Source organism: Monomorium pharaonis, chromosome 9 (genome assembly GCF_013373865.1).
Source record: "Monomorium pharaonis isolate MP-MQ-018 chromosome 9, ASM1337386v2, whole genome shotgun sequence".
NCBI classification, from domain to species: domain Eukaryota; kingdom Metazoa; phylum Arthropoda; class Insecta; order Hymenoptera; family Formicidae; genus Monomorium; species Monomorium pharaonis.
The window spans coordinates 19,061,859-19,075,685 of NC_050475.1; the positions used below are offsets into that span (position 1 = coordinate 19,061,859).

General features: G+C 37.9%; 1 protein-coding gene across 8 annotated transcripts in view; it reads right to left on the bottom strand.

The window, feature by feature from the left end:
* LOC105835059 (cAMP-specific 3',5'-cyclic phosphodiesterase) overlaps positions 1-13,827 on the bottom strand; it is a 330,289-nt gene that overhangs the window by 248,801 nt on the left and 67,661 nt on the right. Inside the window, exons 1-2 of one of the 8 annotated variants that reach the window (XM_012678012.3) lie at positions 10,045-10,348; positions 1,888-2,115 (exon numbers count right to left, since the gene is read on the bottom strand). The exons of the other annotated variants lie outside the window; for them this stretch is intronic. Of the exons in view, the coding sequence (XP_012533466.1) occupies positions 1,888-1,970 (83 nt within the window). The 5' untranslated portion in view covers positions 1,971-2,115; positions 10,045-10,348. Of the gene's footprint in view, positions 1-1,887; positions 2,116-10,044; positions 10,349-13,827 lie in introns of those variants that run through there. 8 annotated transcript variants of the gene reach the window in all.

A 13,827-nucleotide genomic window follows, 5' to 3' on the forward strand; every position in this document is an offset into this window, starting at 1 on the left:
AGGTTGTACATATAACCGCACAGACAGTTTCAACCGCTGAACCGCCCAAAATGTTGCCCATACGAATTATTAACGAATATTTAAAACCAGCCGAGCTAAAAGCATCAAGGACTGAAATCGCCGGCGACCGTCCTGAAATAACCGGCCGAAAAATGCTCTGGCGCAAACGCTTAAAGGACCAATCGACCGTCACGACCGCCAGCACCGGATCACAGACGGATAAAACAAGCCACGTTAGCCACGACCGAGTTGTAAGAGATGAAAGAGAACGCGCGAGAGTGCCCACGGATGAACTTTTACGATCTATAAAGATCGCCGCCGCTGGGTTAACGCGGCCGGACATAGAACGCGAGATTAGGACGATTAATTATGGCGGGAGGTCCGAGGATACGGGCAAGGTGGTTTGTAACTGTTGCCTGTGCGGCAGAACTCCGACTACGTCGACGGGACTTAGATTAGAGGTTCAACCGCAGATTGATGGGAAAACTGCAACGCCTCCGGCGGTGACTGCGTTCAGGCGTATGTTTATTCGCCCTAAAATCGATCATCCAATACCGCATGATAGATTGTGTCCCGATTGCAAAGTGAAAATCCAAAGCAGGATGCCGCGCGAAAGGTATCACGTCGAGAAGCTCATAAAGAAGATTTCTCGCGATCAAGAGACCAGCGGTTCTGCGTCATTAACCGGTAAATCCTATCGTGCGCCAACTCATAAGAGAACGATCGAGAAAAGGGATCAGGCTTGCTTGGCCAAAATATCTAAGCGGAAGACTAACCCGGCCGAACCAAAAAGAAAAGACGATTTGCAATCAATTTTGGAGGACTCGGAAAAATTGACCGTGGAGCCATTATCACCAAGTTGCATTTGCTTCAAATTGGAGAAAAGTGACGCAGAACCAATTAAAAAAGGAAATTGTTATTGTGCAGATTAAACATGTATAATTATCATTATTGAATCAGTTGTATAATAATGTAATGTACTATTGATTTAATTAAACATTACGATATCGTCAACATCGTGGCACAATAGCATTCATTACTAATGATTTTATCCATTTAATATAACATTAAAACAATAAGCTATCAAAAATAGAGTTAGAGTGAAAAAATACTATACAAAATACTAGAAAACATTCTGACAGTGATAAGGTGATAAGTTAAAAAGTTTAAAAAATAACTAGCAGCTGAGAAAAATGTGAATAAAATGCGAAAAATGCTTCGTGGAATTTAATCAGAGTTTATACGAATATCGAATTCCCATGTTAGATTTCTGGTTAGAACAACGCTGTAAAAAATGAAAGAATAAAAAAGTTGAGATTATTCGTAGCATGTGTGTAATTTGATAATACAATGATATATATCTTTACAATGATATACATGCGAGCAATTCCATTACAATATGTGAACAATATTCCTCCCGTGCTTTTAATTCGTTGCAACACGTAATATATACATACATGTAACGATAAAATCAAATACTGAACTCATATTTAGATGTTTCTGGTATATTAAATGTATCGATTCGATTCAAAGTAGACAGTCAATTCGAAAAACATCAAATTTTATTTTAATATCTGTCTTGAAAAACGCCAAAGTTTCCTTGCAATTCAACGATTGTATAATAAACAAATCATCACATTCTTATATGATAGAATGGAATCTTTTTCATTATCGTACGCGATTCTCAATAAACAATTTCAATTGCGACGGCAGAAATCGAACGGCGCAGAGATCCCCATCCGCTACGGATGTTTAAAGAGCATCTAAAAAATTTAATGCGCCTTTCAGACATCCGTGCGACATCTCTTGAACATTCTTGCCGTCTGCAAGTATTGATCGGTCCTCTATTCGCGCGTGCATCCCGATGGCTAAAATTGAGACACTCACCGAACGTTGGCCAAGGTGTGCCTACGGGAACGCAGGTTGTGGTACCCACGTAGCTCGCCAATGCTGCCCTGCTCGGCCTGCATCCTAGCCTGAGCCGTCGCGGCGGCAGTAGCGATCACGTGGTGTTGGTGCCCTCCAGGAGGGGCTCCCGCCGTCGTGACGCTCCTGCGGGAACGCCAACCCGATCTGCTGCCGCTCGGCGTGGGCGATTTTTTAGGTTGATAAGGTCTGCAAATGGCGTTGGAAACGCATACCGACGTATTCATCGTATCGAACGGCGAGGCAGACTGCGTGTATATACTGCGCTTCTACTTAAAAGTAGCTTAAATTATCATATCAGCGAAATCAACTGAAGATTTCCTTAAGATTTATTGCCTTTTCGCGAGAGCATTTTGTGAATGTCTTAACACGTCGATCTTAACACGACAATCTGTTGCTGCGTTAGAAGAATCTCGCCCTTGTATTTTCCCCTCTCTTTAATCTGTACCCTATACCGCTTTTCTCTTTCCTTTTTTCGCCTTGCTTCCTTGTTCATCAAAAAACTTCAACATACCGAAGGATCTATAAAACTTTCCATGTTGAATTCTTTCACTTTGCGTGAAAGAAATATCGATTTTTGACCAAATGTCTAGCTTTCAAATATAATAAGACAGAAATGTGACATGTATAAAAGGGAGACTCATATTATATGTAATATATGATAGAATATATATTTCAAGAGATTTTATCCTATCTACGGGGATATGTGCTCATGAGTCATATCATAATATCTAAATTCATTATGCCAGTATTACAGAATTAATGCGCAGCGACAGTAATGGCCGACCCCCTTTCTGACTCTCTCTCTCTCTCTCTCTCTCTCTCTCTCTCTCTCTCTCTCTCTCTCTCTCTCTCTCTCTCTCCTCCCCCCTCTCTAGACGATTTATGAATTAATTACAACGATTAACTAGCTCGGGTCATCGTATCGGACTGTACACACACCTAAGAGCTGCCCGGATCAATATCGCGCGTTATATAAATCCATGATTACAGTTTAATCATTATCTAATCCATTTATCGCGAGACAATAGAACATTAAATAAGTTTCTTAGAATGTCAATCTTATTTTGATAAATCTCAGGCATGACTGTCAAGAGTATTATAGTACTTAGCGTGACAAAACGTTTACCATAATATAACGATCACGGGATTTCTACTTCTCCGGCTGTGGTAATCGGATGTGCAGGGAAATGGACCACGACGGAGACAGCTGACACTTCTGGACCCGAGAGACTGCGAACGTGTGGCCGCAAGGATCTTTCGTTGTTCATTTTTTTCTTTTTTCCCCCCTTTTATTTCTTATCTGCTTTTGTCGCTATGTAATACGAGAATAGCTGCGATAAAAGTGAATAGGATTTTGCATAAGAGCTATTAGACAGCATGTAATAAAAAGTTTTCAGTGAAATGTTAAAAAACGCGGTTTTTTTCAGTCGATTATGCTTTGCACGTGCAATCCATTTATGCCCAACAATAATATCTAAAAAGTACGTAATACGAAAGATAAAAATATTAATAATTCGACAAAAATTCTGGAAATGTGTACATCAGTTAAAACAAATAAAAAAACAAATAAATTAATAAAAATAAAGAACGATTTGTAAATATTGGTTTATATTATCTAATAATAAATGATTGTAAAATAAATGTACACACGTTATCTATTATTATAAGATCTATCATAAATTAGACACAAACACAGCGAGAAAGTAAGCTTTTATAAAATTTTAACATGTATAATTTTACATTTATAACAAAAATGTTGTATTAAGAGATTATTAAATTGTAAATGCAATAAATTTATAAAAAGAATTACATACATAAACACGTAAAAAAGAGTGCATTTGTTACATTAAATCCAAGCTGTTATTATCGCTGATTAACAAATAATAAATATCTATCGACACAGTGCAAAAATAAATGCATTGCGCTTGTAGACAATGAAATGCATGTTGTCGATGTTGTCACGAATTATAATCGCAAATCAATAAAGATTTATTCTGCGTATTAATCAAATCGATCCATTCGTTACAGGTCCTCCCCAGTATTAGCATTCATTACATTACTTCCGCCATTCTCGCATACGCTTTGACGCGTAAGGGCATACGTTCTACATACATCGACAGATCCTAAATTATCGCCTACGAACCAATTCTGCGGTATATCCAAATTTCATTAATCCCGATAATATGACGCACATAATGCTTCTCGCTGATCGGAAAGAATTTAGCGCGTTTATATTCGTTCAAATAGCACATGCGTGCATGCCGTAAACACGCCGACACAATCCGCGAATATATGTTTATTTAAGTATTTATATATTTCAATTAACTATATAAATACTTGAATTGAAATTTGTGCATTTAAGTTAAATGCATAAATTCTTGAACTGACAAAATTTTAATTTAGTTGAAAAATTTTGCTAAATCAACAATATTTTTTTCCCAATGTGTTATAAATCATCATTACCATTAGATATCATTGGATCTCTCAACGACCGACCGCGATTTTAACGGGTAGAACATCAACAGGTTGCTTTGCGACGCGGAATAAGTCGGCGATTCGATATCGCGGCGAACGGTCAATGCACATTGAAGCACGTGCGCGAATCTCTGATCAATCGGACTGACTATAACGTAACGTGAGCCAATCTTGCGAGCAGAGAGAGAGAGAGAGAGAGAGAGAGAGAGAAAGATATGAAATTCCTGGTCGTTCTAATATGATACCGAAACCGTGCGCCGACTACATCGTTATATTACATAGTCGAATCCTTGCACATATGCACATATCTATCAACACAATGCGCGCTCGAATATACGCGCCTATAGATCTCTATAGACTGCTAATACGCGGAACTAAATTCTCGAATAACGTCGGAGGAAATAGTCACTTTGTATTCTCGTACCCCTTCGTCATATCCGATACAGTCACATTGCTAAAATTCTCGTCTCGACTCTGAATCATATATATGCGCAACGTAGATGCACAGTTATACTCTCAGCTCCGCTTCCATATGGTCCACCCTCGTGTTCTAATTATACGAGATTCGCCTCGGAATTAGCTTACCAGACGATTTATTTTGCGACGTACAGGATAAGACCATTATGGCGTTATAATTCAGCTCTTACTCTCTGAAAATGTATCCCGCTCCACATTCTTAAGTCAAAGATAGACAGTATCGTGAATTTAATGAAGTATAAAAGCTTTCGAGCAAAACCTAAAATAGCTCATGTATTACTTGATATCTGCGAATCAATAACATGTATCTATGTGTGAATTAATTCTGGAGAGCATTGCCTTATACATGCAATTTTACAAAAAATCAGGACGATCGATATCAAAGAGTGATCACGTTTCACATTTGAAAACGATTATATTAAACCGATTATATAAAACTGATCAATGTACGAAAAAAAAACCCGCACTCGATTCAGTATTGCAGTGAACAATAGAAGATTAACTGTTGCTTTCAATGTATAATTATACTCGGTTTCAAAAAAATCAATAAAACAATAGAAACCGATATAATTTGCCAAAGATCTTACTATTTCTTATTGTAACTATCGCTTTCTATATTTCGAAAAAAATATTATTACTTCGTTTTTTTATTTTTATAGAATTTATCATAAATAAGTAATTAAAACTTTATCGTAATTAATTATATATTCACGTGTTAATAAGTTCCCTCTTATAACTACCGATTAAAAAACCGATTAAACATTTTCCATCACTTTCTATTGACTTTTTTTTAACAGCGTAATTCAAGTCCCTCAAAATCATTCAAATAAAATGAAAAACTTAATTCAACCAATTGTAGTCAAAGCAGGAATAATCATTAAAAAGAGTATGTGCTAACGTAAATTTTTCTATAAAATTCAAAATTTATTTAATTTCCGTACGGAAATCAATTCCATACAAGTGTTGAAAGAAGAGAGGAATAATTAATTAACAACTTTTACGATCCTCAAATTGTTTCTCTGCCTCATTACATCCTTAATTAAGACCTTATAAGTATTTCCTACATTAATTACGTCAACCGTTTTAGCTTTCTCGGGACAAGTTAATTATTGGTTCGATCATGTTCTCCTCTAAGTAACCTGAGAAAGCTTGCCTGCAGCTATGCCTCAAGTTCATATTTCCATCCCGGCCATTTCCACTTTCGCAATAATATAATGTGCTAATTACAATCTTATAATTTTCAACGGACAACATGGATCTAAATAATGCTTTCGTATTATTGATGCATCTTTCGCATCGCGTAATTAGCCAAATATTTCTTCAACCATTCACACACACATATATATTATATAAGCATGTGCGTGGATATCGATCATTTCACGTTTAAATTAGCTAATCGCATGATAACCCGCATGTGCACTTAGACGCTTAACAGTAATGGCCATTAGCGTAAAACCGGCGGCTGCTCATCATTAGACTATGAATTGCAAGAGGTAAGCCGCAATCAATGCTAAACAAACAATATCACTTTCTATCTTACCGTACACATATAGATTTACGTATTAGATCTTTCGATCGAAAAATATAAGAGCAGTCTTCAAATAAAATCTTACATGACACCAACCATTGACATTTTACAAAACACAAATCTCTTAAATTTTAAAAAAATGTATCTTTCAGTCATAAATCATTAATAATAAATTTTGTATTGAAACCCTGTGACTACAGTGTTACAAATAAGTTAACATTTACTCGAAATTAATCTTGAAATTTACTTATTTGAATATGTATGATTAATTATTAAACATGATTAATTTTGCTCAACAAATTCTATCGAGTAAACAGACAAAACATACAAGATCAACCGAGTCAACATGATACTTTCCTCCTTTGCTAGCGTGATACGTTCCGCGTTATTGAACACATATTTAACCAACGACGATCCTCTCGCACGCCATGTTTTATGTAATTATCGGAGGGAATATCTCCACAAGTGCTAGATCTAACGGCAGGCTTTAAAGCTCCGTATACCCGATACATGTTCTCGTTAGCCCACATCGCTTGCATCCCCCTAATTCCATTTGGTCGGCAGTGTCCACTCGGGGAAATTTCGGGCACGCTCTCGATGTTTCCTGCGGCTGATTGGATAGTCATGACGCACATATAATCCCCATGACCCATTGATCATCTTGCACGCAAGAAGCATACTCTCACGATATCTCCCTTACTAATCGGTTTTTTCCATACTTTAGTTGCTTTTTTATATTTCTAAGAATATTTTTCAATATTAAAAAAATTTTAATTTCTTATGCTTGTTTCCGAAAAAAAAAAATCTGCATGTGATTCTCGTTAAAGTATCACTCAATCAAAACTATTCTTGAAAATCTTATTCTATGTATTTAATACAATTATCATTGACAGTTGAAAAACTGTCACTTTTAAAATCTGATTTTTTATTTCTATTTACGTTCGAAAAATATATGATAATAAGAATATATATCAGTTCAAATAGTCTTGAAGAATGATTCTGAATAAAACATGTGCAAACGCGAATATAACAATACTATTATAATACGGTATGTGTATAATATAATCGTATATATTCTCATAACAAAAAGAAATGGCTATATATTTTTCCTTTTTCTTTACCATGTCGGATATCTCTTTCACTCTGTTAACGTCTCTACGATATTAAATTACAACTAGAAACCGAGTAAGCTACATGCGCAATGTTTATTTTAATGTGCCATATTCAACCATACGTCCAAAGGTTTGCGGTGCGAGTCACAATCCAAAGAGCGAATCGACGCGCCATAATGAAACCCAGTATGTGCTTATCTACCTGCTTTTCTCTTCATACCCGTCATATTGAATCCTGTATTAACGTGATACATTAATTTCCATTTATCCATTAACACTGGCTCTTAATATAGGCCATTTTGATAGAGAGAAATGTGCATAGTTACATAAAAGCATTTTTCTTATTTCAAAATTCTCTTCTAATGTATTGATATAAATCTTCTTTAGATGCAAAAGTCACCATATTTTTTTCATCTTATAAAATATATATTTTATTTAAAAAAAAAAAGAAAAAAAGAAAAAAACACTAAAATGCTGAATCTCGTGATATTTTTCTCAAACACTACGTTGGTAAAACATTTTAAGGTGGAGTATAATCTAATTTAAAATCTCGTCACCGCCGTTCCAATTCTCACAGTTCTTAGAATTGAAAAACACCGCGCTCCGCATCTGATCTTCCCCATATTTCCTCCGATTTATTCGAACATATTCAATCCATATTTTTGTATGCGCTGTAACTGTATTTGTAGACGTGTAATCGCGAAAGTTTAAAATATTCTTAAGAAACCTTCAAAAAGAAAGCTCGAGAAGAAAGCTCTGAGTAACAGATGGAAAAGAAATTGTCCTAAAGTTAGATACAAATCTCGATGTGGAGCTCCACGGACAATTGTGTCAAGAACGTAGAGCAACCAATGCGAATTACTTGTAACATTTAATCCGATATAAGACGTGAATAGCGGACAGATTAAGTCTCTTCATTCTCGAGATTAGTCTCCGTCGCGTGGCTAATCGAAGATCTTCCCCGTGTCATTCTCTACGAACACAATAACCACGCGAGTCTCATTGAACCGGGTACATCAATATGAATGCGCATCCCACATTTCAGGATTAATCAGAAAAAGCCGATAATCGAAGACAGTTAATATTCGATATACGTTTTCTAATATAAAATGAAAAAAAATAAAAGAAATTGATTATGTAATAACAAATTATCACTGATATTCTAAAAGAAATTACGTAATTGCATTATAGCAAATGCAAATTGTCTCATAACTTTATCTCGTATATCATATACTTTATACATCTATCTTCCAAGACTTATATTTCATGCCACACAGTTACTTGCTTAACGTATTAATAATTTTTTCTCTTTCCTTGAGACGAATATTTTTCGAAGGCTGAAACTAAATGTAACTTTCACAACTGCACCATTAAATTGAATGAACAACAAAGTCAGGCAAGTAAACGCGACTTGACATCGACGTCGATATGTGACAGACATAAGTTTGATTGCATACGTGTAACATATGACACTACGACATAACGCGTAACATTGAGAAATGTGTCAGTCCGAGGCAATGAAATTGTAAAGCAAACACGTATGGACCAGGCAAGAAAGTTTCGTCCACCAACTATCACGAACTCTCGCAGCAACAGACGTCATCTTAATCTATAGACATACGTTTCAAATCAATCGTACACTTTAAAGAATGATTAAAAAATTCCATATACACAGATAATGTTGAGCTTAAATGCTATTGTAAATAGATATACGATTAAAATTTCCCGTTACTACCGCCCGCTAATAAATGCGGAAACAAATTTATCCGTGGTACGGGAACATCATAGGAGAAATATTATGTTACGTCGAGAGCATAAAATACTTAACGTTAGTAATACATGACGTAACGATAATAATGCATGAATTACACGCACATATACACGCGAGCTGCCGTCAGTTAATTGCGATCATAGAGAAAAGCGCCATTAATTATGCTCGCAAAATTTAACACATTCTATCGAATATATCCATAACAAAATATTTAATGTAATTAAATCGGCAATTAGCTACTTAAAGCATTGTTTACACTGCACGACACGATACATTTTGCGTTAATATGCAGCAATATGATGCGGAGCACTCTTAAAACTCAATGTCTGCGGGCCAATAATTGTGCTTAGTGGATAATAATTGAATGCATTTAGAGATAACGAACGGATAACAGTTGAATGCGACTGTTTTATATCGAGAACTATCCGTAACTATCCGGCCCCCATACCATATGAGAGAACTAATCATGTTGGAGTGGTGCTAGATTATTACTCAACTGTAATCTTCGCTGAATGAGTCTGTTAAGTTTGATTGATTGATACCGGTAGATCTCTGTTAAATAAACCAAAGTGCTGCGATCTCATTACGATATAATAAATCGATCCCACGTATCGTGTGAAAACGTGCGGCGTAAACATTTCTAATAATGCTAGATTGCTAGAAGAATAAAAATAAAACAATGATAAATTCTATTTCGAAACGCTTAGCGCAAACTAGATCGAAAAGCCCGCGGAACTAGATTAACGACTGACCGTTCTCGGACGTGACGACCCTCCTCATCGTCCTCCTCCTCGATGTCGTGCAGCCGCGGGCTAAGCCGATGCTGAGTACTGCCCTCCCTGTAATCTTCCTCCTCGCCTATCCTCAATTCGCACTCCTTCTCCTCGTCGTCGAGATCGTCGTCGAGGTCTTCGTCGAGATCACCGAGTGGCGCACGTTCCTTAAACTGAGCCACACAGATACGTTTCGGCGGTTGATAATGATACTGTCTTTCTTGCTGCTGGACCTTCTGCTGTTCCTGATCCTCGTGCTGCTGCTGCTGTTGGCCTCTTTGCTGCTGGGGCTGCTGATACTGCTGATGCTTCAGCAAGGAACCCTTCTTGGCCTCAGGGGTGGCCCCCGAGACACCCACACCACCCCCACCCCCGCCGCCGCCGGCGCACGGCAGGCAGCAAGACCACGCGCCCCCCACCTCGGCACCCTAGCGCACTCAATGTCAAAACATCCAGGGGGCCAGCAGCAGCCAGAGTGTTCCCTTCCAAGCCCCAGCAGAGGCGAGCGTCCGCGATGCTGATCGTGCTCGCTGGGGATTAGTGGTCCCCAGAGCGAGCGAGTGAGTTGTCGCTTGAGCGTCGAGTATCGCGATCTATACGATACCCGATGCTATTTTCTTTGTTGACTCTTTGAGTCGCCACTCGAGACGACAAAATACGGGTTTGGCATGAGCGCAGATGTGAGTGCCCTTCGCTCCGGTGCCAAGAAGGCCGGTTGTATATTACCTCGCCGTCCCCTAGTGCCGACTTCTGGCGCGAATCTGTCGCCTGAAGTGTGCTCTGGAAATTCTTAGCATCTCTATGAATGAGCGACGAGCGGTCGTCTTGCGGAACTCAAACTGTTGATTTAATTTTCTCCGGAAATTCAACCGCTCCTTTGCCTCGTGCTTGCACTCGTTGACATAACGCCTCACGAGCTGCATGATTTTTTTATTTCCTCAGAGTCTCCCGTCTGGCGTACTATGTAAATTTCACATATTTTTTTTCCTCTGAAGTCACTCTTGTAAGCTATGCAAACTTCCTATGGCGATAATTTAAATATGCAGAAAAGATTGTCCCCTTTCAAGGCTTTCGTTTCTTATTATAAACGGATTAACGATGTATCTCATCGTGATAAAAATTTATTCCTCGCTGGCTTTAGTTAGACAGCTGGGATATGTAAGACTGTAACCTGCAATGGTTGAATAACGTGGCTCTAAGAGTCCTAAATATATCCCTTTTTTTTCCAAAACTTCCTCTCTGTTAAAAATAACAGAAACGAGGAAGCATGTGTTTCCTTCTCGCCATCGTTGTAAAACTCTTTCAATAGAATCTCAACATTAAAAATGTATATATAACATTAGTTTCTTCCTCCTTTTAATTTCCTCCGTCTTATGCAATGGACCGTTTTAATTTAACGATCGTCAAAAAATTGTCTCTCGCATCTGAATATGCTCACACGGCGAACCTCAAACGATGGATCAACTGAATATCGAGTAGCCAGTAGAATTTCCATCGTGACACATTTAGCATGGTACCACAATAAATTAGCGATTCGTATTCAAGCCACGCTCGCCATCATTCTTAGGTCGTCTTGATGCATAGATTTGCCTTTTAAATACCATGATAAATTCTCCATCGCATACTCTGTTGTCTAGGAAAATCAAGAATATCAACCTCAAAAATCATCTGTCATTACTTCCGAAATCCCAATATCTTCTTTTTAAAATACGCCATTTCTTTTTGTTTATATCAACAGAATAGACACGCATTATTAGCAAATCGATTTATGGGCGACTTGTGTCCTCGAATTAAAATATCTCTCAACCTTTCGCTTTTCGACAAACGCTCCAGTTTCTATGTCGTATCTTTACTCTTGACGTTGGTCTTTTCGCAGAGTCCATTATTATACAACATTATCTCGCAGCGGTAACATATACTAATGAAACGATTAGTGGAGCAAATTAACCTTTATCTCAAGGCTTCCTTTGATGTTGCATCGTCTTTCGTATCACTCTTTCCCTCTGGCCTCTTGTCCACATGATTAAACCTATCTGCAGCTTTTCCATTTATCTCTAAAAGGAAAATCTTGACTATCATCTAAAGTGAAATAACTATCGACAATCTTTTTACTTTAGGAAATATTTAATGAAAAATCTTTTTTTTTTTAATCTATGCGTTTATCTCGCAGAAACTTTATCATTCTCTTGACATTTTCAATTTCGACTCGGGTGACCTGTCCTTGAGTCCTGTCGGTATTATCGCGTCTTACAAGGATCCTGTTTATTACCCACGAGAGCTCTAGTATCTCATTTAATCGACACTTACTCTGAGTCGCCCCAAATATCATAAAATGTTAAAGCGCGACATCTCTTTATGCGCTATTCTTCCAGCGTAAAAAGCTCAAAATGAACTTCTCGCCATTCTTACGCTTGAGCCTCGACGTCCATCTTATTTTCTCACTTTCACCCGACTGTTCACGACCCAAAGTAACCAGCTATTACGAGGTAAACTGAACATGTGGAGTTTAGTGGTCGTCGCTGTCGACGAGCCCGCTCGTCGCTCTTAATTTATTTCGTAGCTCGCTAGGACACTATGCGGTTTAGCAAACTTTAAGACAACAAACCGCGACTAAGCTAGATATATCTGTGCATCCCTTTGCGCCTCTTTGTTTGTAGTACAGTTTACCGGCAATGGTGCTTGCTATTTGCTCAGGTTGCCTCATCGTCAAGTCACTTGTTTTTATAGATTATAGAATCTACATATTATTACTTGTTGAATGAGTCTATTGTATTATTATCGATTGTTATGGTGACGTATAAAACTGTGTTACCAACAATTTCGCATGCGGACGCTTCGCTTTTTTTATTTCAGCCTCTTGTCCCCTGTTGTAGTTTTCTCGTATGTATCGAACGGATATTATCGTGCTGTAGAAAATAGCGCTGAGACGGCGAACCGAGGTCGATTAGAAGAAACTTTAATCGATTGTTATTTCCGCACAATAAATATTTGATTACAAAATTAATTACAGTTTATTAAAGATATGTCATTTCTACTACGAATTCTTTGCTACCACATTTCGCTTCCAGTTAATTTTAACCGGCAAGTTTCAATCATCTCCGTCAAATCACTTTTATCCACAACGACGACTAATAATACGCGAAATTAGCATTGCGAAAGGAATCGTAGTAGGAGTTGCAGTCTATAATCAGAGAACAGGCGCAATTTTCCACGACACGCGATCGTCGAATCGAACGCACTTCTACGCACGGGTTTCCCATTTTGGCACGACGCTCGAATTAAAAGTCTAAATAATGCAAGAAGAATCGCTGGGGAACACAAAACGAGTTCTACTCTTGTTTCTTGCGCTTACTCGTGCATTATGACTTGCTGACGAGTGAGCTCTCGATTTGCATTCTCGTCCAAATAACTCATTACTCGACTCATTACACGCACTCACTCGTGAAATTACACTTACTGGATATGTTCCGTTAAAAAAAAAAAAAATTCGTTTACTCTAGAAATGAAGTTTATGCGAATGCGTTTGACGTATCGCGTAATTTCTAGTACGATGAATGACGCTCTTGATGGTGACGACGACGACGACGACGGCGGCGACGGCGATGACGAATCCAGACCAGAACACGAAATTGATTGTCGATCGTTGAGAAGGTTGCGCTCGGGGTAAGTCTTGTCGAATAATTAGATATTGGACCGACGTTCTGTAAAATTTCGTGTAAGATTCACGATGTGTTCGAAAAAAGAGCTTTTGTTTCGTAACAA